The 27396-nt window shown below is 52.4% G+C and overlaps 1 protein-coding gene across 3 annotated transcripts in view; it reads right to left on the bottom strand.

Moving 5' to 3' along the window:
* Positions 1-26627, bottom strand: part of LOC142245709 (uncharacterized) — an 86804-nt gene extending 60177 nt beyond the window's left edge. The window contains exons 1-11 of one of the 3 annotated variants that reach the window (XM_075318648.1): positions 26555-26627; positions 26358-26429; positions 21318-21389; positions 19962-20033; positions 18336-18410; positions 16746-16817; positions 13848-13922; positions 12051-12119; positions 11960-11976; positions 6472-6718; positions 1394-1572 (exon numbers count right to left, since the gene is read on the bottom strand). In XM_075318648.1, coding sequence (XP_075174763.1) covers positions 1397-1572; positions 6472-6718; positions 11960-11976; positions 12051-12119; positions 13848-13922; positions 16746-16817; positions 18336-18410; positions 19962-20033; positions 21318-21389; positions 26358-26429; positions 26555-26591 — 984 coding nt within the window. In that variant the 5' untranslated portion in view covers positions 26592-26627 and the 3' untranslated portion in view covers positions 1394-1396. The remainder of the gene's footprint in view (positions 1-1393; positions 1573-6471; positions 6719-11959; positions 11977-12050; positions 12120-13847; positions 13923-16745; positions 16818-18335; positions 18411-19961; positions 20034-21317; positions 21390-26357; positions 26430-26554) is intronic. The other 2 variants (XM_075318650.1, XM_075318649.1) reach the window with 2 other exon arrangements.
* Positions 26628-27396: the final 769 nt, after the last annotated feature.

Here is a 27396-nt window from a genome sequence, read left to right on the forward strand (position 1 = left end):
GCGGAGAGGAGCGTGTGATCTGTGACAACGGAGAGGAGCGTGTGATCTGTGACAGCGGGGAGGAGCGTGTGATCTGTGACAGCGGAGAGGAGCGTGTGATCTGTGACAGCGGGGAGGAGCGTGTGTGATCTGTGACAGCGAGGAGGAGCGTGTGATCTGTGACAGCGGGGAGGAGCGTGTGTGATCTGTGACAGCGGGGAGGAGCGTGTGATCTGTGACAGCGGGGAGGAGCGTGTGTGATCTGTGACAGCGGGGAGGAGCGTGTGATCTGTGACAGCGGAGAGGAGCGTGTGATCTGTGACAGCGGGGAGGAGCGTGTGTGATCTGTGACAGTGGGGAGGAGCGTGTGATCTGTGACAGCGGGGAGGAGCATGTGTGATCTGTGACAGCGGGGAGGAGCGTGTGATCTGTGACAGCGGGGAGGAGCGTGTGATCTGTGACAGCGGGGAGGAGCGTGTGTGATCTGTGACAGCGGGGAGGAGCGTGTGTGATCTGTGACAGCGGGGAGGAGCGTGTGATCTGTGACAGCGGGGAGGAGCGTGTGTGATCTGTGATAGCGGGGAGGAGCGTGTGTGATCTGTGACAGCGGGGAGGAGCGTGTGATCTGTGACAGCGGGGAGGAGCGTGTGTGATCTGTGACAGCGGGGAGGAGCGTGTGATCTGTGACAGCGGGGAGGAGCGTGTGTGATCTGTGACAGCGGGGAGGAGCGTGTGATCTGTGACAGCGGGGAGGAGTGTGTGTGATCTGTGACAGCGGGGAGGAGCGTGTGATCTGTGACAGCGGGGAGGAGCGTGTGATCTGTGACAGCGGGGAGGAGCGAGTGATCTGTGACAGCGGGGAGGATCGTGTGATCTGTGACAGCGGGGAGGAGCGTGTGATCTGTGACAGCGGGGAGGAGCATGTGTGATCTGTGACAGCGGGGAGGAGCTTGTGTGATCTGTGACAGCGGGGAGGAGCGTGTGTGATCTGTGACAGCGGGGAGGAGCGTGTGATCTGTGACAGCGGGGAGGAGCGTGTGTGATCTGTGACAGCGGGGAGGAGCGTGTGTGATCTGTGACAGCGGGGAGGAGCGTGTGATCTGTGACAGCGGGGAGGAGCGAGTGATCTGTGACAGCGGGGAGGAGCATGTGATCTGTGACAGCGGGGAGGAGCGTGTGATCTGTGACAGCGGGGAGGAGCGTGTGTGATCTGTGACAGCGGGGAGGAGCGTGTGATCTGTGACAGCGGGGAGGAGCGTGTGTGATCTGTGACAGCGGGGAGGAGCGTGTGATCTGTGACAGCGGGGAGGAGCGTGTGTGATCTGTGACAGCGGGGAGGAGCGTGTGATCTGTGACAGCGGGGAGGAGCGAGTGATCTGTGCGCTTCCTCCTCTCAGGCCTCGCTGTGTCTTACCCATCATTTATCGCAGGATCCTTCTTTTCCTTCTTTCCCTTCTTTCTTTTCGTCTCCGGAGAATAAGATCACCTCCGCGGCCAGATCCCTGAGTTTGGGCTGACCCTCCAGGATCTGGTTCCTCCGCTCCTCGCCGCTGTCCTTCAGGTCGTCGATCACCACAATCACGTTCTTCTTTTCTGGATTTCGGGAAAATAATATTTTCTCTTTAGAACAAAATTACAAGATTATAATAAAAGTAATAAAAAGACGAGAAGAAGAAGCGTCAGGAGAAATGCTGTCCTATAATGAGACTTCCATGGGTCCCCCCTGGGTCCATCACCTGTGGTGCCATCTCGGACCCCCAGAGCGGCGCTCGTCTGCTCAGCTTTTGCCGTTTCTTCTAAACTTTATTATTTGGTGCCTGCTCAGTGGGGTCCCTTAGTGCCCGCTCCAGGCTTCTGCGCTGTTTGGGGGTGACAGATTCCCAGATTCCTCACTGCTCACCTCTCTGGTCCCTCTGCTCCTCACCGCTCACTCCTCCGGCCCCTCCGCTCCTCACCGCTCACCTCTCCGGCCCCTCCGCTCCTCACCGCTCACTCCTCCGGCCCCTCCGCTCCTCACCGCTCACCTCTCCGGCCCCTCTGCTTCTCACCGCTCACTCCTCCGGCCCCTCCGCTCCTCACCGCTCACCTCTCTAGCCCCTCCGCTCCTCACCGCTCACTCCTCCGGCCCCTCTGCTTCTCACCGCTCACTCCTCCGGCCCCTCTGCTTCTCATTGCTCACTCCTCCGGCCCCTCCGCTCCTCACCGCTCACCTCTCCAGCCCCTCTGCTCCTCACCGCTCACCTCTCCGGCCCCTCCGCTCCTCACCGCTCACCTCTCCTGCTACAACGTTCCCCACCGCTCACTCCTCCGGCCCCTCCGCTCCTCACCGCTCACCTCTCCGGCCCCTCTGCTTCTCACCGCTCACTCCTCCGGCCCCTCTGCTTCTCATTGCTCACTCCTCCGGCCCCTCCGCTCCTCACCGCTCACTCCTCCGGCCCCTCTGCTTCTCACCGCTCACTCCTCCGGCCCCTCTGCTTCTCACCGCTCACTCCTCCGGCCCCTCTGCTTCTCATTGCTCACTCCTCCGGCCCCTCCGCTCCTCACCGCTCACCTCTCCAGCCCCTCTGCTCCTCACCGCTCACCTCTCCGGCCCCTCCGCTCCTCACCGCTCACCTCTCCTGCTACAACGTTCCCCACCGCTCACTCCTCTGGCCCCTCCGCTCCTCACCGCTCACCTCTCCGGCCCCTCTGCTTCTCACCGCTCACTCCTCCGGCCCCTCTGCTTCTCATTGCTCACTCCTCCGGCCCCTCCGCTCCTCACCGCTCACCTCTCCAGCCCCTCTGCTCCTCACCGCTCACCTCTCCGGCCCCTCCGCTCCTCACCGCTCACCTCTCCAGCCCCTCTGCTCCTCACCGCTCACCTCTCCGGCCCCTCCGCTCCTCACCGCTCACCTCTCCAGCCCCTCTGCTCCTCACCGCTCACCTCTCTAGCCCCTCCGCTCCTCACCGCTCACCTCTCCAGCCCCTCTGCTCCTCACCGCTCACCTCTCCGGCCCCTCCGCTCCTCACCGCTCACTCCTCCGGCCCCTCCGCTCCTCACCGCTCACTCATCCGGCCCCTCCGCTCCTCACCGCTCACCCCTCCGGCCCCTCCGCTCCTCACCGCTCACTCCTCCGGCCCCTCCGCTCCTCACCGCTCACCTCTCCAGCCCCTCTGCTTCTCACCGCTCACTCCTCCGACCCCTCTGCTTCTCATTGCTCACTCCTCCGGCCCCTCCGCTCCTCACCGCTCACCTCTCCAGCCCCTCTGCTCCTCACCGCTCACCTCTCTAGCCCCTCCGCTCCTCACCGCTCACCTCTCCAGCCCCTCTGCTCCTCACCGCTCACCTCTCCGGCCCCTCCGCTCCTCACCGCTCACTCCTCCGGCCCCTCCGCTCCTCACCGCTCACCTCTCTAGCCCCTCTGTTCCTCACCGCTCACCCCTCCGGCCCCTCCGCTCCTCACCACTCACCTCTCCTGCTACAACGCTCCTCACCGCTCACCTCTCCTGCTACAACGCTCCTCACCGCTCACCTCTCCTGCTACAACGCTCCTCACCGCTCACCTCTCCAGCCCCTACGCTCCTCACCGCTCACCTCTCCAGCCCCTACGCTCCTCACCGCTCACCTCTCCTGCTACAACGCTCCTCATCGCTCACCTCTCCTGCTACAACGCTCCTCACCGCTCACCTCTCTGGTCCCTCTGCTCCTCACCGCTCACCTCTCTGGTCCCTCTGCTCCTCACCGCTCACCTCTCTGGTCCCTCTGCTCCTCACCGCTCACCTCTCTGGTCCCTCTGCTCCTCACCGCTCACCTCTCTGGTCCCTCTACTCCTCACCGCTCACCTCTCCTGCTACAACGCTCCTCACCGCTCACCTCTCCGTCCCCTCCGCTCCTCACCGCTCACCTCTCCTGCTACAACGCTCCTCACCACTCACCTCTCCTGCTACAACGCTCCACACCACTCACCACTCCGGCCCCTCCGCTCCTCACCTGCTACAACGTTCCTCACCGCTCACCCCTCCGGCCCCTCTGCTTCTCACCGCTCGTCTCTCCGTCCTCTCCGCTCACCTCTCTGTCCCCTCCGCTCCTCACCGCTCACCTCTCCTGCTACAACGCTCCACACCACTCACCACTCCGGCCCCTCCGCTCCTCACCTGCTACAACGTTCCTCACCGCTCACCCCTCCGGCCCCTCTGCTTCTCACCGCTCACCTCTCTGTCCTCTCCGCTCACCTCTCCGGCCCCTCCGCTCCTCACCACCACCTGTCCAGATCTCGTCTTCTGATTCTCCACTGCTTGCGTTCTAATATTCGGACCTCTCACACTGTGCCGGACTTACAGCTGTCATGGCACCAGGGAAGGTTTTTCTCCAAAGTTCACAACACGTGGTGAGTTCATGACCTTAATTGCACTAATCGAATTTCCCAGGAAAATCCACGTAAACATGTGAATTCCTTCTGTTCTGCTCATCTCTGATTGCAATGTATTGTAAATGTACTGATCACCTCTTTTTTTGGCAGACACAGTGGCCTTCACAAGGTCCCCTACTGCTACTGTCGCGGGTGGAGGAGGGGACGCCGCGCTCCCCCTTCTCGGGTCCGGCTGCTGCTGCGGCTGCCGCTGCTCGGTGGTGGCTCGAGCGGTGGGCCGGATCCCGGGGACTCGAGCGGCGCTCCTCGCCCATGAGTGAAAAGAGGGGGATTCATGGTGAGGATTTATTGTCCGTGACGCCACCCACGGTTGTGGTGATTTTGGTGACACCACCGCTGCTCTGGACGGGGATCCCGGGAGCGATGACAGGGAGCAGCTTTGTTGTTAATTCCTCCCTCCGTGAGTAGGGGGTTGGTTGACCGGTGATGGGGTAGGGGTGGATGGCAGGCGGGTTACGGGGCCTGGTGAGGTGCAGGGTCGCGGGGGCAGCGCGGTGCCGCACGGCACGGTGGTACTCACTCAGCCCAATGATGAAGACACAGTTCTCGGTAAAACACTCGGCTGGATGGACAGGTCCCACAGACGGCTGCGGTGTTGTTACTCCCAGCAGGTTGATGGTGACTGCCTTTCCCTGCACCTGTGTACGGTTGTTGGTTCCGATGGGTCCCCACCGGTAACCCGCTCCCCAGCTTGGATGTGGGCTGGAGGAGCCCCTTCTTGCCCGCAGGCTCTGGCCCTGAGAAACGGTTGCCTTGGCGGTGGCGGTGTTTCCCTATTCTGGTTGGACTGTTGCCTTCTGTCGGGACTTAGTTGTTTGGAAACCCAGGAGGTCCCCTTCACTAACGGATTCGGCAAATTCACGGCGACTCCTAGCCTTGCCGGGGTCCGCAAGCCCCTGCCAGATTGTGCTGACTTCTCTTCGTGTACCGGTCCGGTACCGCCGGGCCACCGTCCGTCCACGGTCCTCACGGTAACTCCGATAGGCCACTCCTGCAGACGGTCACCACCATCTGCCAACCTTGCTGTCTCGCCCAGGCCACACACCCAGACGCCGTCCGTCAGTTGCTCCTTTACCACTTTCCTCCTACCACTTTCACTTCCCTAGCTTAACTCTGTCCACTCCTCAACTCCTCTCAAACTAAACTGAGCTCTTTTCCCGCCTCCAGGACTGTGAACTCCTCGGTGGGCGGGACCAACCGCCTGGCCCACCCCCTGGTGTGATCATCAGCCCCTGGAGGAAGGCAACAAGGGTTTTTGTCTGACTTCGGTGTGCCTGCTGGGAGTGTGGGGTGTGTAGGGTGTTGTGCTCTGTGGCCCCTGGCTTGTACAGGGCGCCACACTACCACAATGCCTCCAGCCTCGGCGCACAATTTTCAGAGTAGAAATTGATGAACTTGGTAATGGACACCTTCCATCATTTCCACCTCTTAAACACCACTGATCGGAGTTAGCTCAGACGCCAGCTGTATAACACAGCCACCACCTGTGCTGTATGAAGGGGACTTAGCTCTTAAGCTCGCTCCATATTTGTAATGCAAACATCAGCAGATGTTACAATTTGAAACTTTGGCTAAGTTGTCCCAAGGCGATAAGGGGTGCAGCAATTGACTTGGTACAAGTGATGGAGCTTTGCCCGGACAGGAGTCTTTAGAAGTGGAGGACGAGGCGCTCGCTGACGGCCATGAGTAACACTGTGGACTGGACATCATGGAAGCCAATACCCATCAGACATATAACCGGAATTATGATGTGCAATCTATGCATGCTGGGAGTTGTAGTTTTCCAATGGTGACGTCCAAGAACTGACTTGATGGCCTGATGACAATGGAGGATTGACTGGATCAGATTAGTGATTGGTGTAGTCAGGTGAATGTTTAGCCAATGACCAGTGGCTACATGCACAATATGGCCGTCACCATTTATCTTTTAGTGGTCGGTCAATGATGTGGGAGTTCTCCCGTTGGATGAGTCTAATAAATACTTATTAAGAAGTGTTCCCCTTTACCCGATACCTCGGAAGCACCTCTATGGCCTCATCCCTGTATCACCCGTCCTTTCCCCGGTCTCATCTCTTTCTCTTACCCAGCCTCCTGGACAGTTCTTGTATCTCCTCGTCATACAGAGCGTCAGTGACATCGGTGAGATTGACCCGTCCTCTATTCTGTGTGTGATACAGGATCCCGACGTTGCACCAGGACACATTGTTTGAGAATTCCCGGTATCCATTATTGGAGATGTAACAAGGTCTTACAGAGAACTCAGATTCCAGCCTCGTTTTCAGCCATTCATAATCACTCTTCGCCGACCTCGTAAATATCCCGACATTTACCTTGTTAAAATAAGAACATAAAAACCACTGTGAGCAGTGAATACCACAAGGATCTGTACTGGGAGCAGGAAACCACAAGGATCTGTACTGGGAGCAGTGGAGACCACAAGGATCTGTACTGGGAGTAGTTAAGACCACAAGGATCTGTACTGTGAGCAGGAAACCACAAGGATCTGTACTGTGAGCAGGAGACCACAAGGATCTGTACTGGGAGCAGTGGAGACCACAAGGATCTGTACTGGGAGTAGTTAAGACCACAAGGATCTGTACTGTGAGCAGGAAACCACAAGGATCTGTACTGTGAGCAGGAGACCACAAGGATCTGTACTAGGAGTAGTTAAGACCACAAGGATCTGTACTGGGAGCAGTGAAGACCACAAGGATCTGTACTGGGAGCAGTGAAGACCACAAGGATCTGTACTGTGAGCAGTGAAGACCACAAGGATCTGTACTGTGAGCAGTGAAGACCACAAGGATCTGTACTGTGAGCAGTGAAGACCACAAGGATCTGTACTGTGAGCAGTGAAGACCACAAGGATCTGTACTGTGAGCAGTGAAGACCACAAGGATCTGTACTGTGAGCAGTGAAGACCACAAGGATCTGTACTGTGAGCAGTGAAGACCACAAGGATCTGTACTGGGAGCAGTGGAGACCACAAGGATCTGTACTGGGAGCAGTGGAGACCACAAGGATCTGTATTGGATGCAGTGGAGACCACAAAGATCTGTACTGGGAGCAGTGAAGACCACAAGGATCTGTACTGTGAGCAGTGAATACCAGAAGGATCTGTACTGGGAGCAGTGGAGACCACAAGGATCTGTACTGTGAGCAGGAAGACCACAAGGATCTGTACTGTGAGCAGTGAATACCACAAGGATCTGTACTGGGAGCAGTGGAGACCACAAGGATCTGCACTGTGAGCAGGAAGACCACAAGGATCTGTACTGGGAGCAGTGGAGACCACAAGGATCTGTACTGTGAGCAGGAAGACCACAAGGATCTGTACTAGAAGTAGTGAAGACCACAAGGATCTGTACTGCGAGCAGTGGAGACCACAAGGATCTGTACTAGAAGTAGTGAAGACCACAAGGATCTGTACTGCGAGCAGTGGAGATCACAAGGATCTGTACTGGGAGCAGTAGATACTACAAGTATCTGTACTAGAAGTAGTGAGGATCACAAGGATCTTTACTACGAACAGTGAAGACCACAAGGATCTGTACTGAGAGCAGTGGAGACCACACCACAAGGATCTGTACTGGGAGCAGTGGAGATCACAAGGATCTGTACTGGGAGCAGTGGAGACCACAAGGATCTGTACTGGGAGCAGTGGAGATCACAAGGACCTGTACTGGGAGCAGTGGAGACCACGGGGATCTGTACTAGGAGTAGTGAAGACTACAAGGATCTGTACTGCAAGCAGTGAAGACCACAAGGATCTGTACTAGGAGTAGTGGAGACTACAAGGATCTGTACTGGGAGCAGTGAAAACCACAAGGATCTGTACTGGGAGCAGTGAAGACCACAAGGATCAGTACTGGGAGCAGTGGAGACCACAAGAATCTGTACTGGGAGCAGTGGAGACCACAAGGATCTGTATTGGGTGCAGTGGAGACCACAAGGATCTGTACTGGGAGCAGTGGAGACCACAAGGATCTGTACTGGGAGCAGTGGAGACCACAAGGATCTGTACTGGGAGCAGTGGAGACCACAAGGATCTGTATTGGGTGCAGTGGAGACCACAAAGATATGTACTGTGAGCAGTGAAGACCACAAGGATCTGTACTGTGAGCAGTGAAGACTACAAGGATCTGTACTGGGAGCAGTGGAGACCACAAGGATCTGTATTGGGTGCAGTGGAGACCACAAAGATCTGTACTGTGAGCAGTGAAGACCACAAGGATCTGTACTGTGAGCAGTGAAGACCACAAGGATCTGTACTGTGAGCAGTGAAGACCACAAGGATCTGTACTGTGAGCAGTGAAGACCACAAGGATCTGTATTGGATGCAGTGGAGACCACAAAGATCTGTACTGCGAGCAGTGAATACCACAAGGATCTGTACTGGGAGCAGTGAAGACCACAAGGATCTGTACTGCGAGCAGTGAATACCACAAGGATCTGTACTGGGAGCAGTGGAGACCACAAGGATCTGTACTGGGAGCAGGAAGACCACAAGGATCTGTACTGGGAGCAGTGAAGACCACAAGGATCTGTACTGTGAGCAGTGAAGACCACAAGGATCTGTACTGTGAGCAGTGAAGACCACAAGGATCTGTACTGTGAGCAGTGAAGACCACAAGGATCTGTACTGTGAGCAGTGAAGACCACAAGGATCTGTACTGTGAGCAGTGAAGACCACAAGGATCTGTACTGTGAGCAGTGAAGACCACAAGGATCTGTACTGTGAGCAGTGAAGACCACAAGGATCTGTACTGGGAGCAGTGGAGACCACAAGGATCTGTATTGGATGCAGTGGAGACCACAAAGATCTGTACTGGGAGCAGTGAAGACCACAAGGATCTGTACTGTGAGCAGTGAATACCAGAAGGATCTGTACTGGGAGCAGTGGAGACCACAAGGATCTGTACTGTGAGCAGGAAGACCACAAGGATCTGTACTGTGAGCAGTGAATACCACAAGGATCTGTACTGGGAGCAGTGGAGACCACAAGGATCTGCACTGTGAGCAGGAAGACCACAAGGATCTGTACTGGGAGCAGTGGAGACCACAAGGATCTGTACTGTGAGCAGGAAGACCACAAGGATCTGTACTAGAAGTAGTGAAGACCACAAGGATCTGTACTGCGAGCAGTGGAGACCACAAGGATCTGTACTAGAAGTAGTGAAGACCACAAGGATCTGTACTGCGAGCAGTGGAGATCACAAGGATCTGTACTGGGAGCAGTAGATACTACAAGTATCTGTACTAGAAGTAGTGAGGATCACAAGGATCTTTACTACGAACAGTGAAGACCACAAGGATCTGTACTGAGAGCAGTGGAGACCACACCACAAGGATCTGTACTGGGAGCAGTGGAGATCACAAGGATCTGTACTGGGAGCAGTGGAGACCACAAGGATCTGTACTGGGAGCAGTGGAGATCACAAGGACCTGTACTGGGAGCAGTGGAGACCACGGGGATCTGTACTAGGAGTAGTGAAGACTACAAGGATCTGTACTGCAAGCAGTGAAGACCACAAGGATCTGTACTAGGAGTAGTGGAGACTACAAGGATCTGTACTGGGAGCAGTGAAAACCACAAGGATCTGTACTGGGAGCAGTGAAGACCACAAGGATCAGTACTGGGAGCAGTGGAGACCACAAGAATCTGTACTGGGAGCAGTGGAGACCACAAGGATCTGTATTGGGTGCAGTGGAGACCACAAGGATCTGTACTGGGAGCAGTGGAGACCACAAGGATCTGTACTGGGAGCAGTGGAGACCACAAGGATCTGTATTGGGTGCAGTGGAGACCACAAAGATATGTACTGTGAGCAGTGAAGACCACAAGGATCTGTACTGTGAGCAGTGAAGACTACAAGGATCTGTACTGGGAGCAGTGGAGACCACAAGGATCTGTATTGGGTGCAGTGGAGACCACAAAGATCTGTACTGTGAGCAGTGAAGACCACAAGGATCTGTACTGTGAGCAGTGAAGACCACAAGGATCTGTACTGTGAGCAGTGAAGACCACAAGGATCTGTACTGTGAGCAGTGAAGACCACAAGGATCTGTATTGGATGCAGTGGAGACCACAAAGATCTGCACTGCGAGCAGTGAATACCACAAGGATCTGTACTGGGAGCAGTGAAGACCACAAGGATCTGTACTGCGAGCAGTGAATACCACAAGGATCTGTACTGGGAGCAGTGGAGACCACAAGGATCTGTACTGGGAGCAGGAAGACCACAAGGATCTGTACTGTGAGCAGGAAGACCAGAAGGATCTGTACTGGGAGCAGTGGAGACCACAAGGATCTGTACTGGGTGCAGTAGATACCACAAGGATCTGTACTAGAAGTAGTGAAGACCACAAGGATCTGTACTGGGAGCAGTAGATACTACAAGTATCTGTACTGGAAGTAGTGAGGATCACAAGGATCTTTACTACGAACAGTAAAGACCACAAGGATCTGTACTGAGAGCAGTGGAGACCACACCACAAGGATCTGTACTGGGAGCAGTGGAGATCACAAGGATCTGTACTGGGAGCAGTGGAGACCACAAGGATCTGTACTGGGAGCAGTGGAGACCACACGGATCTGTACTAGGAGTAGTGAAGACCACAAGGATCTGTACTGGGAGCAGTGAAGACCACAAGAATCTGTACTGGGAGCAGTGAAGACCACAAGGATCTGTACTGGGAGCAGTGGAGACCACAAGGATCTGTACTGGGAGCAGTGAAGACCACAAGGATCTGTACTGGGAGCAGTGAAGACCACAAGGATCTGTACTGGGAGCAGTGAAGACCACAAGAATCTGTACTGGGAGCAGTGAAGACCACAAGGATCTGTACTGGGAGCAGTGGAGACCACAAAGATCTCTACGGGGACTAGTGGAAAACACAAAGATCTCTACTGGGACTAGATTATCACCGGGGCCCCATAGCGGAGTGAAAGAACACTAAGGAGCAGAAGCGTCATATAGGGTCTCATCTGGTATAAACGGAATAAAAGAGCAAGAGGTCCGCTCACATATCCAAGTAGTGTGACACACAAGAAGACATGCGCCTAATAATGGAGCCGCTGCTGCAGATTCTCAAGTGCAAGGACAGAAGATGTGTTCCCTCTGCGCTGCTGCTGGAGACTTTCCAAGAAAGATGCAGGACACCAGTGGAGAGAAGTGGTTTATATTCAACCCATTTCAAAGCCATTTCAAGCTTCTTCTTCTTCTTCAGGAAGGAATCACGGCTGTAGCTCCGGTCCTGAAGAAGAAGCTTGTAAGGGCTTGGAAATGTGTTGAATATAAACCACTTCTCTCCACCCCACCAGTGTCCTGGATCTTCTTTGGAAAGTCTTCAGCAGCAGCGTGGAGGGAACACGTCTTCTGTCCTTTCTCTGCACTATTGGGGGTGCAGAGGGGCACTAACACCGGGACCCTGAGACCTGGGGCCCCTCTGTCACATAAGAAGACACTAGTATTATATAAGGTAGGTTGGGGCCCTTGTACAGGTTATACACCGGGCCCAGGTTCAGATTGTGCCTCTACGGGAGGAAAATATTGAACATGTCCACCTACCTGCCTGAGAGGTTTCCCTAAAAAATAGAACAAAAGAAGATTTTAGTGATGTTCACATTGAGCTGGAGACAAAGGAAGGAAAGACGATTACTTCTCATGGCTCCGAGGATCTGCTGCATTTTAGCTTCAAAAGAAGAACTTTTACCATCAGTAGAGTCACCTACAAGAAATATATACAGGAAAATAAAGTGAGGGAGTGACATACAGGACAGAGGGGGGTATGGGTCTGGTACTGGGGGGAAGGTAGACAACGCATGCGACAATATACAAAGAAGGTATGAACAAGGTACGGGCAAGGCTTAAGCATGGCACAAACAAGGCACGGACGAGGCACGGACAAGTGTGGCGCCCCTGAGGCTTCCGTCGCCACAGAGACATTGCACCCCAGTCAGAGGTGTGATGTCCCATCCTGGGTAAGAAAGGGGGTACATGCCAGTTCACAGGTAAAACTGCACTACACCCATTGCTAGGCACACACTGGGACCAGGGACAGTGGCAGAAACCCTCCCATGCTGCATGCTGGGAGGAGACGTAAGACCCATCCCTGCTCCCATAGGGTGGTAGCTTAGCAACCGGGGGGTGGGGAGAGCCAGCCGAGTGTAGAGCAGAGAGGAAGGTCAGAGTTTCAGTTTACCTCAGAGAGTGAGAGAGTGAGGAGACAGCATGTAGCTATGAAAGAGAAAGGAGCTCTGTGAGCTCAGAGCGTCCGCAACAGAGAAAGAAAGCAACAGAAGTCTGAGAGAGTGGGGAAGGAGGAAGAGGTCTGCAGGAGGCAGGCAAGGAGGAGAAGAGAAAGGAAAGAAAGCTCCAAGTCAGTCAGGAGCTGAAAGGAAAGAAAGAGACGCTTCTTGGTGAAGACCCTGGGACTCGGAGGGTCCAGGTGACACCAAGCAGGGAACGAAGGGATTCCAGGGCCACAGATAGCTTCAGAGCTGGTGGCCAGTGAAGTCAGCTGAGAAAGGACACAATTAGAGGGGTGCACTGGCATCAACCCCCAGATCTACCCGGGATCGGAGGAGGTCCCTGACGGTGGTCCCAGCAGTCCAAAGGCTCCTGCAGGCCTTGACAAGAACTGTGAGTAAAGACCTTGAAACTGCACCCCTGGTGTTGCCTCAGTTATTTCTCTGCATAGACACTAATAAGCACCAACTGTGTCCCGGGGTATTGCTCCACCTGTGGGGAGCAGGACCATCATTGCTGCCATACCATCACCCCGGAGGCCTCATACAGCAGCGGCGGCTTAATAGCTGCATACCACAGGTGGCGTCACGAACACAAACTTTATTCACCCCCAACACTGCAGCCATATTTAACTGACACCCACCAGGGCCACGGAGCCGGGCCCCGCCACCACTGGCTACCTCCGGACTAGTCCGGCCCGGCACCGGGTGTCCCATAGCCCTGGGGTGGGCGAGTCACAAGTCATGGACAAGGCACAGGAAAAGCACAGACAAAGCACAGAAAAAGCATGGACAAAGCACAGACAAGGGAGGGCAAGGCACAGACAAGGCACGGGAAAAGCACAGACAAAGCACAGACAAGGCAGGGCAAGGCACAGACAAGGCACGGGAAAAGCACAGACAAAGCACAGACAAGGCAGGGCAAGGCACAGGCAAGGCACAGACAAGGCATGGACAAGGCACGGGAAAAGCACAGACAAAGCATGGACAAGGCAGGGCAAGACAAGGGAAAGGCATGGAAGGGGCACAGACAAGGCACGGGAAAAGCACATACAAAGCACAGACAAGGCACGGGCAAGACATGGGCAAGGCACAAATCATAGATAATATATAGACACTATATAGACAAGGACAGTATACGGCCATGACACAGACCCTGCACTACAGCCTCAGACCCCAGACTTGTGTGCATTCTATGTATACGTTACCTGCAGTCTCCAGTGGCTGCTCCTCGTTACTCTCCGTCCTTTGTGGAGTCTTCTCGCTCTGGTTGTCACTGTCTCCTGTGGGGGGATGGGCAGCGCTGTAATTAGGGGTCAGTCCGGCCACAGGGGGCGCTGTGTGCGTAATTGTGTCTGTAGGATTATTATACCTGTATACAAGCTCTATGCTGCATACGTCACACATTTCTGGATATATACAGTGCATTGAAAAAGTATTCATACCCTGGGAACCTTTCCACATTTTTTGCCGCTAAAGACACAAACAAATGCATTTTATTGGGATTTTATGTAATATCAAGTATCTGTGACGTGAAAAGAAAATAGAACCTGGTTTTCTAAATGTTAATAAAAATCTGATATAGGTAACATGCATTATTGTTCAGCCCCTGGAGTCAATACTTTGTAGGAGCACCTTTCTCTGTTTTGCATTTCTATTCAGCCCCTGGAGTCAGTGGTTTGTAGGAGCACCTTACTCTGCCTTGCATTAGTATTCAGCCCCTGGAGTCAGCACTTTGTGGGACCACCTTCCTCTGTCTTTTGGGGTCTCTCTCCAGCTTTGCTCATCTAGAGGTGATATTGTCTTCCTCTCCTCTCGCTCAGTGAGGTTGGATGGAGACGTCTGTGATCAGTGAGATTGGATGGAGACGTCTGTGATCGGTGAGGTTGGATGGAGACGTCTGTGATCGGTGAGATTGGATGGAGACGTCTGTGATCGGTGAGGTTGGATGGAGACGTCTGTGATCGGCGAGGTTGGATGGAGACGTCTGTGATCGGTGAGATTGGATGGAGACGTCTGTGATCGGTGAGATTGGACGGAGACGTCTGTGATCGGCGAGGTTGGATGGAGACGTCTGTGATCGGTGAGATTGGATGGAGACGTCTGTGATCGGTGAGGTTGGATGGAGACGTCTGTGATCAGTGAGATTGGATGGAGACGTCTGTGATCAGTGAGGTTGGATGGCGACGTCTGTGATCGGTGAGGTTGGATGGCGACGTCTGTGATCGGTGAGGTTGGATGGCGACGTCTGTGATCGGTGAGGTTGGATGGAGACGTCTGTGATCGGTGAGGTTGGATGGAGACGTCTGTGATCGGTGAGGTTGGATGGAGACGTCTGTGATCGGTGAGGTTGGATGGAGACGTCTGTGATCGGTGAGATTGGATGGAGACGTCTGTGATCGGTGAGATTGGATGGAGACGTCTGTGATCGGTGAGGTTGGATGGAGACGTCTGTGATCGGTGAGATTGGATGGAGACGTCTGTGATCAGTGAGATTGGATGGAGACGTCTGTGATCAGTGAGATTGGATGGAGACGTCTGTGATCGGTGAGGTTGGATGGAGACGTCTGTGATCGGTGAGGTTGGATGGAGACGTCTGTGATCGGTGAGGTTGGATGGAGACGTCTGTGATCGGTGAGGTTGGATGGAGACGTCTGTGATCGGTGAGGTTGGATGGAGACGTCTGTGATCGGTGAGATTGGATGGAGACGTCTGTGATCAGTGAGGTTGGATGGAGACGTCTGTGATCAGTGAGGTTGGATGGAGACGTCTGTGATCGGTGAGGTTGGATGGAGACGTCTGTGATCGGTGAGGTTGGATGGAGACGTCTGTGATCGGTGAGGTTGGATGGAGACGTCTGTGATCAGTGAGGTTGGATGGAGACGTCTGTGATCAGTGAGGTTGGATGGAGACGTCTGTGATCGGTGATTTTCCCGTCTTGTCACAGATTCTGGGTGGATTTGGGTCTGGACTGTGACTCGGCCGCTCACTCACAGGAATATGCTCTGATCTGAACACTCCATTGTAGCTGTACAGGATGTTGAGGGGGTCGTTGTCCTTCTGGAAGGTGAACCTACGCCCCGGTTTCATGTCTTCTGCAGCCTCTACAGGTTTTCCTCCCAAATTTTCCTGTGTTTATCTTCATCCATCTTCCCATCACCTCTGACCAGCCCCTGCTGAAGAAAAGCGCCCCCACAGCGGGATGCTGCCTCCACCATGTGTGATGGTGGGGAGGGGGTTTTCAGTGTGATGTGTAGTGTTAGTTTTCTGCCACACATAATGTATTGCATTTAGCCCAAAAGGTTCTCCTTTGGTCTGATCTGACCAGAGCCCCTTCCTCCTCTGCTCGCTGTGCCATATACATGACATTTTGGAAACTGCTACAGGCCCTCTTATGTTTCGCTTTCAAAAATGTTTTGGGTTTTTTTTGCCGCTGTCCCATAAAGGCCAGATGTGTGGAGTTTATGACTAATAGTCGTCCTGTGGACAGACTCTCCCCTGATCTGTGATCTCCTGCATGGATTGAACAGTGCTCCATGAGATGATCAGAGCTTGGGCTATTTTCTATAACCTAACCCTACTTTCCTCCTCTTTATCCCTGACCTGTCTGGTGGGTTCCTTGGTTTTCTTAATGCTGTTTGATCCCTGAAACCTCTGAGGCCATCACAGAACAGCTGTAGTTATAGTGAGAAGAAATCACACACAGGGGGAGACAATGTACTGATAATGTGACTTCTGGGGGTGACTGGTCACTCAGGATTTTTTTAGGGGACCAGACTACAGGGGGCTGATCACAAAACCAGGAATCACTTCCTTTACACGTCACAAATCCTTGCACTCAGTGTTGGTGTCACTTAAAATCCAAATAATTTAAGTTTGTGGATGTAACGTGAAAAAATGTGGAAACGTTCATGGGGGATGAATACTTTTCAAGGCACTGTATGCAGCAGTGTATGTATCTCAGTGTGTTACACATTAACTGTGATGTTACATACCGCTATCACATATATATATATATAGCCTTGTGTCCCTCGCTTGCTTTTTCCTGACCTTTATCCCTCTTGTGCTCAGCATGGAGCGATGATTTCTCCTCCATTGTCTCTTACCTGGCGTGGTCTGGGGAGTCTCTGGGGGATCCTCTGTCCTTTGTGGGATCCGCTCCTCTGATGTGACGCTTCCTGTGGATGATGCGGATCCAGTTGGAATCAAAACTATTATTTTCCCTGTTTTTATCTATATTAGGAAAATCTACAAAGTTTCTGCTGTTTTCAGCAAAACAATGAACAAGAACAATATAAAGGACTGAGCGCAACTAATACACAAAATATTTTCTCTTGATTCACTAAAAAAATGTAACTTTTACTGACTACTGCAATCTAAGAAATATTCACCCCATCACCCCATCATGACCAGTCTTTACTACCTAGAAGAGCCCCTCTAGCTGATATGACCTGCTGCCCCTTTGGTTGTTATGATCTGCTACCTCTCTGGCTGTTATGACCTGCTGCTCCTCTGGCTGTTATGACTTCCTGCCCTTCAGGCTGATATAACCTGCTATCTCTCTGGCTATGATTTGCTTCCCCTCCAACTGTTATGATCTGGTGCCCCACAGGTTGATATGATATGCCCCTCTAGCATTTATGACCTTCTGCCCCTCTGGCTGTTATCACCTGGTGTCCCTCTGGCTGTTATCACCTGCTGTCCCTCTGGCTGTTATCACCTGCTGTCCCTCTGGCTGTTATCACCTGCTGTCCCTCTGGCTGTTATGACTTGCTGCCCCTCTGACTATTATAACCTTCTGCTCCTCAGGCTGTTGTGACCTGGTGCTCCTCGGGCTGATATGACCTTCTTCTCCTTTGGCTATGATTTGCTTCACCTCTAGCTGTTATGACCTGGTACTCCTCAGGCTGATATGACCTGCTGCCTCTCTGGATGTTATCACTATACGGGCAAGGCACAGACAAGGTACTGACAACACTCAGACAAGGCACAGAGAAGGTACGGATAAGATATGGACAAGGCACGGGCACGGCATGGACAAAACACGGACAAGACACGGGCAAGGCACAGACAAGGCACAGAGAAGGTACGGATAAGATATGGACAAGACACGGGCAAGGCATGGATAAAACACAGACAAGACACGGGCAAGGCATGGATAAAACACGGACAAGACACGGGCAAGGCATGGATAAAACACGGACAAGACACGGGCAAGGCATGGATAAAACACAGACAAGACACGGGCAAGGCATGGATAAAACACAGACAAGACACGGGCAAGGCATGGATAAAACACGGACAAGACACGGGCAAGGCATGGATAAAACACGGACAAGACACGGCAAAGCATGGATAAAACACAGACAAGACACGGGCAAGGCATGGATAAAACACGGACAAGACACGGGCAAGGCACAGACAAGGCACGGATAGAACAGACAATGCACAGAGAAGGCATTGACAAGGAACGGGACAAGGTACGGACAATGCAAAGCAAGACATGGGCAAGGCACGAAAGGAGCACAGACAAGGCACAGACAAGGCACAGACAAGACATGGACAAGACATGGACAAGACACAAATCATAGATAATATATAGACACTATATAGACAAGGACAGTATACGGCCATGACACAGACCCTGCACCACAGCCTCAGACCCCATACCTGTGTGCTTTCTATGTATACGTTACCTGCAGTCTCCAGTGGCTGCTCCTCGTTACTCTCCGTCCTTTGTGGAGTCTTCTCGCTCTGGTTGTCACTGTCTCCTGTGGGGGGATGGGCAGCGCTGTCATTAGGGGTCAGTCGGCCACAGGGGGCGCTGTGTGCGTAATTGTGTCTGTAGGATTATTATTATACCTGTATATGTGATGCCCTGGACTAGCCAGGTAGTCACAGACATAACATCACACACACCCCCACCCTAGACAGTCACAACAGTCAGACAAAAACCCTTGTTGCCTCCTCCAGGGTCTGATGTCCTCCACACCAGGTGGGGCGGAGCCAGGCGGTTGGCCCCACCCACCGAGGAGTTCACAGGCCTGGAGGCGGGAAAAGCAGTTAGTTAGAGTTTGGAGGTGAAAGCGAGAGGTCAGAAACTGTCGGTGTCTGGGTAGGGACCCCGACCAGGCTTGGAGCCGCCGACAATGGTCAAATCGGAGTGTGACAGGAACCCCAGGGGTTTCCCTACAACCAAGTCCCGACAGAAGGCAACCGCTCACACCGTGAGGATATACAGCCACCGCCACAGGCTAGAGATTTAAGGGCCAGCGCCTGCGGGCAAAACGGGCTCCTACGGCATCTATACGCCGGGGAGTGGACTACGGGTGGGCAACCACAGGAGTCAGAACATTCTAACAGGTGCAGGAAAAGACAGCCACCATCAGCCGTCCGGGGAGAGCACAACAACACTGCAGCCGGCTGCGGGACCCGTCCATCCAGCCGTTTTGGTTTACCAGAGACTCTGTCATTGACTGCCTGAGTGAGTAACACCAGTGCCGTCCGGCACCGCGCCGCGCTGCCCCTGCAACCCTGCACCTCAGCCATCCAGCCTTCCCGTTACACCACCAGGCCCCGGGATCACCAACCCCTACCCACGGAGGGGACAACATCCCAGCTGCTCCCTACCATCGCTCCCGGGATCCCCATCACCAGCAGCGGTGGTGCCCATCATCACCACGACCCGTGGGTGGCGTCACAAACCATCCCTTTTCACTCACAGGTGAGGAGCGCTGCTCGAGTCCCCGGGTCCGGTCCACCGCTCGAGCCACCGAGCAGCAGAAGCCCCGGACCGAGCGTGGCAAGCGCGTCCCCTCCGCCCGTGACATATACAAGTTCTCTGCTGAGTACATCACACATTTCTGGATATATACAGTGCATTGAAAAAGTATTCATACCCTGTAAACTTTTTTACATTTTTTAATGCTAAAGCCACAAACAGATGTATTTTATTGGGATTTTATGTAATACCAAGTATCTGTGACGTGTAAAGGAAATAGTACCTGGTTTTCTAAATATTTTAAAACTAAAAATCTGAAAAAGGAAACATGCATTAATATTCAGCCCCCCGAGTCAGTACTTTGTAGGACCAACATTAAAAAATGTGGAAACGTTCGTGGGGGATGAATAATTTTCGAGGCACTGTATGCACCAGTGTATGTATCTCAGTGTGTTACACACTTACTGTGATGTTACATGCCGCTATCACACACACACATATATATATATATATAGCCTTGTGTCCATCGCTTGCTTTTTCCTGACCTTTATCCCTCTTGTGCTCAGTATGGAGTGATGATTTCTGCTCCATTGTCTCTTACCTGGCGTGGTCTGGGGAGTCTCTGGGGGATCCTCTGTCCTTTGTGGGGTCCGCTCCTCTGATGTGACGCTTCCTATGGATGATGCGGATCCAGTTGGAATCAAAACTATTATTTTCCCTGTTTTTAACTATATTAGTAAAATCTACAAAGTTTCTGCTGTTTTCAGTAAAACAATGAACAAGAACAATATAAATGACTGAGCGCAACTAATATAGAAAATATTTTCTCTCGATTCACTATAAAATGTAACTTTTACTGACTACTGCAATCTAAGGGATATTCACTTCATCATGACCGGAGTCTTTACTACCTAGTAGAGCTGTTATAATCTGCTGCCCTTCTGGCTGTTATCACCTGCTGCCCCTCTGGCTGTTATAACCTGCTGTCCATCTATCTGTTAAGACCTGGTGCTCCTTGGGCTGATATGACCTGCTGCCCCTCCAACTGTTATGACCTTCTTCCCGTTTGGCTATGACTTGCTTTCTCTCTAGCTGTTATGACCTGCTGCCCCTCTGGCTGTTATGACCTGCTGCCCCTCTGGCTGTTATGACCTGCTGCCCCTCTGGCTGTTATGACCTGCTGCCCCTCTGGCTGTTATGACCTGCTGTCACCTAGCTGTTATGAGCTGCTTCCCCTCTGAATGTTATTACATTCTGCCCATCTATCTGTTATGACCTAATGCTCCTCTGGCTGTTATGACCTGATGCTCCTCTGGCTGTTATCACCTGATGCTCCTCTGGCTGTTATCACCTGATGCTCCTCTGGCTGTTATCACCTGATGCTCCTCTGGCTGTTATCACCTGATGCTCTTCTGGCTGTTATGACCTGATGCTCCTCTGGCTATTATGACCTGATGCTCCTCTGGCTATTATGACCTGATGCTCCTCTGGCTGTTATGACATGATGCTCCTCTGGCTGTTATGACATGATGCTCCTCTGGCTGTTATGACATGATGCTCCTCTGGCTGTTATGACCTGATGCTCCTCTGGCTGTTATGACCTGATGCTCCTCTGGCTGTTATGACCTGATGCTCCTCTGGCTGTTATGACCTGATGCTCCTCTGGCTGTTATGACCTGATGCTCCTCTGGCTGTTATGACCTGATGCTCCTCTGGCTGTTATGACCTGCTGCCCCTCTGGCTGTTATGACCTGATGCTCCTCTGGCTGTTATGACCTGATGCTCCTCTGGCTGTTATGACCTGCTGCCCCTCTGGCTGTTATGACCTGATGCTCCTCTGGCTGTTATGACCTGATGCTCCTCTGGCTGTTATGACCTGGTGTCCCTCTGGCTGTTATGACCTTTATCCCTCTTGTGCTCAGTATGGAGTGATGATTTCTCCTCCATTGTCTCTTACCTGGCGTTGTGTGTGGAGTCTCTGGGGGATCCTCTGTCCTTTGTGGGATCCGCTCCTCTGATGTGACGTTTCCTGTGGATGATGCGGATCCAGTTGGAATCAAAACTATTATTTTCCCTGTTTTTATCTATATTAGGAAAATCTACAAAGTTTCTGCTGTTTTCACTAAAACAATGAACAAGAACAATATAAACGACTGAGCGCAACTAAATAAAATATTTTCTCTTGATTCACTAAAAAATATAACTTTTACTGTCTACTGCAATCTAAGGGATATTCACCCCATCATCACCGGAGTCTTTACTACCTAGAAGAGCTCCTCTGGCTGTTGTTATCTGCAGCCTATCTGGCTGTTATAACCTGCTGCCCATCTAGCTGTTAAGACCTGGTGCTCCTCGGGCTGTTATGATCGTCTTCCCCTTTGGCTATGACTTGCTTCCTCTCTAGCTGTTATGACCTGATGCTCCTCTGGCTGTTATGACCTGATGCCCCTCTGGCTGTTATGACCTGATGCTCCTCTGGCTGTTATGACTTGCTTCACCTCTAGCTGATATAACCTGCTGCCCCTCTGGCTGTTATGATCTTCCTCCCCTCTGGCTGATATGATCTGCTGAACCTCAGGCTGTTATGACCTGCTGCCCTTCTGGTTGTTATGACCTGATGCCCCTCTGGCTGTTATGACCTGATGCCCCTCTGGCTGTTATGACCTGATGCCCCTCTGGCTGTTATGACCTGATGCCCCTCTGGCTGTTATGACCTGATGCCATTCTGGTTGTTATGACCTGATGCCCCTCTGGCTGTTATGACCTGATGCCCCTCTGGCTGTTATGACCTGATGCCCCTCTGGCTGTTATGACCTGATGCCCCTCTGGCTGTTATGACCTGATGCCCCTCTGGCTGTTATGATCTGATGCCCCTCTGGCTGTTATGATCTGATGCCCCTCTGGCTGTTATGACCTGATGCCCCTCTGGCTGTTATGACCTGATGCCCCTCTGGCTGTTATGATCTTCCTCCCCTCTGGCTGTTATGATCTTCCTCCCCTCTGGCTGTTATGACCTGCTTCTGCTCTGGCTATTATAACCTGCTGTGTCCTGGTTGTTATGACCTGATGCTCCTCTGGCTATTATGATCAGCTGTCCTCTGGCTGTTATGACTTGCTGACCCTCAGGCTGTTATGACCTGCTTCCACTCTGGCTGTTATGATCTGATGCCCCTCTGGCTGTTATGACCTGATGCCCCTCTGGCTGTTATGATCTTCCTCCCCTCTGGCTGTTATGATCTTCCTCCCCTCTGGCTGTTATGACCTGCTTCTGCTCTGGCTATTATAACCTGCTGTGTCCTGGTTGTTATGACCTGATGCCCCTCTGGCTGTTATGACCTGATGCCCCTCTGGCTGTTATGACCTGATGCCCCTCTGGCTGTTATGACCTGATGCCCCTCTGGCTGTTATGACCTGATGCCCCTCTGGCTGTTATGACCTGATGCCCCTCTGGCTGTTATGACCTGATGCCCCTCTGGCTGTTATGACCTGATGCCCCTCTGGCTGTTATGACCTGATGCCCCTCTGGCTGTTATGATCTGATGCCCCTCTGGCTGTTATGATCTGATGCCCCTCTGGCTGTTATGACCTGATGCCCCTCTGGCTGTTATGATCTTCCTCCCCTCTGGCTGTTATGATCTTCCTCCCCTCTGGCTGTTATGACCTGCTTCTGCTCTGGCTATTATAACCTGCTGTGTCCTGGTTGTTATGACCTGATGCTCCTCTGGCTATTATGATCAGCTGTCCTCTGGCTGTTATGACTTGCTGACCCTCTGGCTGTTATGACCTGCTGACCCTCTGGCTGTTATGACCTGCTGCCCCTCTGGCTGTTATGACCTGCTTCCACTCTGGCTGTTATGACCTGGCACCACTCTGGCTGTTATGACCTGGCACCCCTCTGGCTGTTATGACCTGGCACCCCTCTGGCTGTTATGACCTTCCTCCTCTCTGGCTGTTATGACCTGCTTCCGCTCTGGCTGTTATGACCTGCTGTTCACGTGATGCATCCCCAGACACCAGTCTTTGGCAAGATTACTGGGGAGTTTATAGCTGTAAAGTCACATTTTTTTAAAAGTCTGGTAGCTCTTAATAGAACTTCCACAGACAAAACTTGCAAAAGTTACTCCTCTTAGTAGATCCCAGGAGATCCTTTATCCTTTATGCCTTATACAGGGTTCTGGACGTATTCAGGGCCTCCCTACATCTACACAGTAGCAGCTGGCTGGTGGAGCGAGCTGGCGGAGAATTGCTGTGATGCCAGGAATAAATCAGCACATAAAAGTCAGGGACAGAATTATGAGACGTAGTAAAAAAACAAGCCAAGGTCAGGAACTAACCACCAGGACATTCAGGATACAGTGCTAAACAGAGCAGCACACCAACTGACAAAGAGATAAGGCTGATGCTAGAACTTAGTGACACAAACTATATCTCCTGATGAAGCTTTGTAGTGAAACGTGCAAGAAGATGTTCCTGCAGTTGGTTCATCCAAGCCTGGTGGTAACATCTTCATGTAGTGTTAAGATGTACAAAAGTGTATCTAATCCTCTGGATCCAATAAGGGTCATTGACTTTAATATTGTTTATTAGAGTCAAGGGAGGAAAAAGGAGAGAGGAAAGAAAAAGAGGAAAGGGGCTGAAAAGATCAATAAGAAAACACAGAGGAGTAAAAGAACCGGTCTCTGCCTAGCAGGGGAAATCAATTGGCTGCAGGGCCGGATGTCCTTGGCAAACAACGAAGAACTCTAGCCGCAAATAAGGCTGGGGAAAGTATAACTAGCCCCACCCGAGATGTGATAGGACAGAGACAAAATGAGAAAGTGAGAACACCTGACAGCAGCAAAGGAAAGGAGAAAAGAAAAGATAAAAGAACCATCAGCAATTCAACAGGACCAACCAGACTGTGGCTCAGCAGGGAAGGAGACCGGCCACGGAGCAAGAGGTCACCGGATCGAGTCCCGAAACTGAGGCATCACAGATTTCTTCCTACATCACATCAAGACAAATGGAAAGAAGCTATAGAGCAGCGCTTCTCCACTTCAGTCCTCACGGCCCATCAGGATTACATTAGTATTGCCAGAGGATGGAATTACTCCTTGTGCAATATAGAGGAAACGCAGTTTTACCAAATAATTGTCTTTGCACGATACTGCTTTATATCCGGCCTCAGCTGCATCATTCGTAATCCAACCCCGTCCATTATGGAGATAACGGTCCAACCCTAATGGTGGACCTGTCAGGCTGGGGTCTCCCTCTTGGGAATCCCAACAGTCTAAAGAGGATGAAACTTTCTGAATCCATCTTGAAAAAAGGCTGACAGTGTGACAGACAATGAGCGTCCGCGATGGGGCGAAACCTTGATGTTTTTGTTCTGTTGAATGACACCCATCATTTTACCATAAAATGAGATGGAAAACTGGGAAAAAAAATGTTTTTTGGGTTTTGTTTTTACAGAGTTCATTAAAAATGACCCAGTGACACGATTCTGGAGGTCAGAACATTTACACTGCGACCACACTGACAAAAAAACAAACAAAAAACAAAACGTTTTGCAGAGTTGTGGCACTTTTTGCAGAGTTGTGGCATTATTGGAGGCGTTGTGGCATTATTGGCGGAGTTGTGGCATTTTTGGCAGAGTTATGGCTCTTTTGGAGGAGTTGGAGCACTTTTGGAGGAGTTGGGGCACTTTTGGCGGAGTTGGGGCACTTTTTGGCGGAGTTGGGGCACTTTTGGCGGAGTTGGGGCACTTTTGGAGGAGTTGGGGCACTTTTGGCGGAGTTGGGGCACTTTTGGAGGAGTTGGGGCACTTTTGGAGGAGTTGGGGCACTTTTGGCGGAGTTGGGGCACTTTTGGAGCAGTTGCGGCACTTTTGGAGGAGTTGGGGCACTTTTGGCGGAGTTGGGGCACTTTTTGGCAGAGTTGGGGCACTTTTGGAGGAGTTGGGGCACTTTTGGCAGAGTTGGGGCACTTTTGGAGAAGTTGGGGCACTTTTGGAGGAGTTGGGGCACTTTTGGAGTAGTTGGGGCACTTTTGGAGGAGTTGGGGTACTTTTGGAGGAGTTGGGGCACTTTTGGCGGAGTTGGGGCACTTTTTGGCGGAGTTAGGGCACTTTTGGAGAAGTTGGGGCACTTTTGGCGGAGTTGGGGCACTTTTGGCGGAGTTGGGGCACTTTTTGGCGGAGTTGGGGCACTTTTGGAGAAGTTGGGGCACTTTTGGCGGAGTTGGGGCACTTTTGGCGGAGTTGGGGCACTTTTGGAGGAGTTGGGGCACTTTTGGCGGAGTTGGGGCACTTTTGGAGGAGTTGGGGCACTTTTGGCGGAGTTGGGGCACTTTTGGCGGAGTTGGGGCACTTTTGGAGGAGTTGGGACACTTTTGGAGGAGTTGGGGCACTTTTGGCGGAGTTGGGGCACTTTTTGGCGGAGTTGGGGCACTTTTGGAGAAGTTGGGGCACTTTTGGCGGAGTTGGGGCACTTTTGGAGGAGTTGGGGCACTTTTGGAGGAGTTGGGGCACTTTTGGAGGAGTTGGGGCACTTTTGGCGGAGTTGGGGTACTTTTTGGCAGAGTTGGGGCACTTTTAGCAGAGTTGGGGCACTTTTGGAGAAGTTGGGGCACTTTTGGAGGAGTTGGGGCACTTTTGGAGGAGTTGGGGCACTTTTGGAGAAGTTGGGGCACTTTTGGCGGAGTTGGGGCACTTTTGGCGGAGTTGGGGCACTTTTGGCGGAGTTGGGGCACTTTTGGAGAAGTTGGGGCACTTTTGGCGGAGTTGGGGCACTTTTGGAGGAGTTGGGGCACTTTTGGAGGAGTTGGGGCACTTTTGGAGGAGTTGGGGCACTTTTGGCGGAGTTGGGGTACTTTTTGGCAGAGTTGGGGCACTTTTAGCAGAGTTGGGGCACTTTTGGAGAAGTTGGGGCACTTTTGGAGGAGTTGGGGCACTTTTGGAGGAGTTGGGGCACTTTTGGAGAAGTTGGGGCACTTTTGGCGGAGTTGAAGCTTTTCTCACCTGGTGGGGTCGGCGTTGGCTGCCGGGAGATGATGGCGCTTCGTGGAGGCGTCGCCCGCTGCTTGTTGTTTCCTGGGGGTGATAGACAGCGGTGTAAATAATGCAGGGTTATTAGAGCCCCCCAACACTGCACATTAATCACAGTATAGTGCCCCCGTATCCAGTGCCAGCCGCCCTCCCCCCGAGCCCAGTGTTACCAGTGTCACTTCCATAGGCGGAGCTGGAATATCTCATTTCTGAGGCCCCTGTAACCAGTGCATGCAGGAATGAATGAAGGATACGGCAGCGCTGCAGACAGTCACCGCTGCAGTCTCTCCACCAAGCTGTCACGCGGGTCACACGTCCACACTCTACCACGGCCAGGCTTCAGACGTTTCTTAAAGGGCCAGTGTCCAGCCTATTTTTACGGCAGATTGTGGGGGATCCGTCCCCTCTCCTGACTTGTTTGGTTAGAAAATGTTTGTTTTCCCCATTATTAAAACACTATTCCTCCTGGAAATGTATGAATCTAAACTTAAAAAGTAGGTGTCCGTGCACACCTCACTGTCCAATCAGCACTGACGGTATCGGACTGTGCAGGGATAAACCACTTTGACTGGGGAAATGGTAACGCCCAGTTGTCAGTGTATTCATACATTTCCAGGAGGAATAACAGAGGATCGGTGCAATGAAAAGCGGCTCCAGAGCCTTTATATCCTGGCAATGTGAGTGGTGAGCGCGGTCACATCCTCCATCCCTCTATCATCAGTGTCCGCTGCTCAATAGGAACTTTACAATTACTCAGCCCTTGGATCAGTGTTTGCGGTCGGTGAACTGCTCGTGAAGGTCCCCCTGCCCAGGTCCAGCTCACACAGCTGAGGTTTTGTCACAGTGTATCACAATTCTCTCTTCTGAGCCGGTCACTCTTGACTGGACTGACACATTGTAACGCCCCTCAGCTGTGTGCGCAGGACCAGCGTTCAATGCTGTGAATGTCCTCAGGATTGCCCCATTCATGGTCGGCAGGCGGAGGTCCGGACATGGCGAGACGTTCTGCACA

Source organism: Anomaloglossus baeobatrachus, chromosome 7, assembly GCF_048569485.1.
Source record: "Anomaloglossus baeobatrachus isolate aAnoBae1 chromosome 7, aAnoBae1.hap1, whole genome shotgun sequence".
Taxonomy (NCBI): Eukaryota; Metazoa; Chordata; class Amphibia; order Anura; family Aromobatidae; genus Anomaloglossus; species Anomaloglossus baeobatrachus.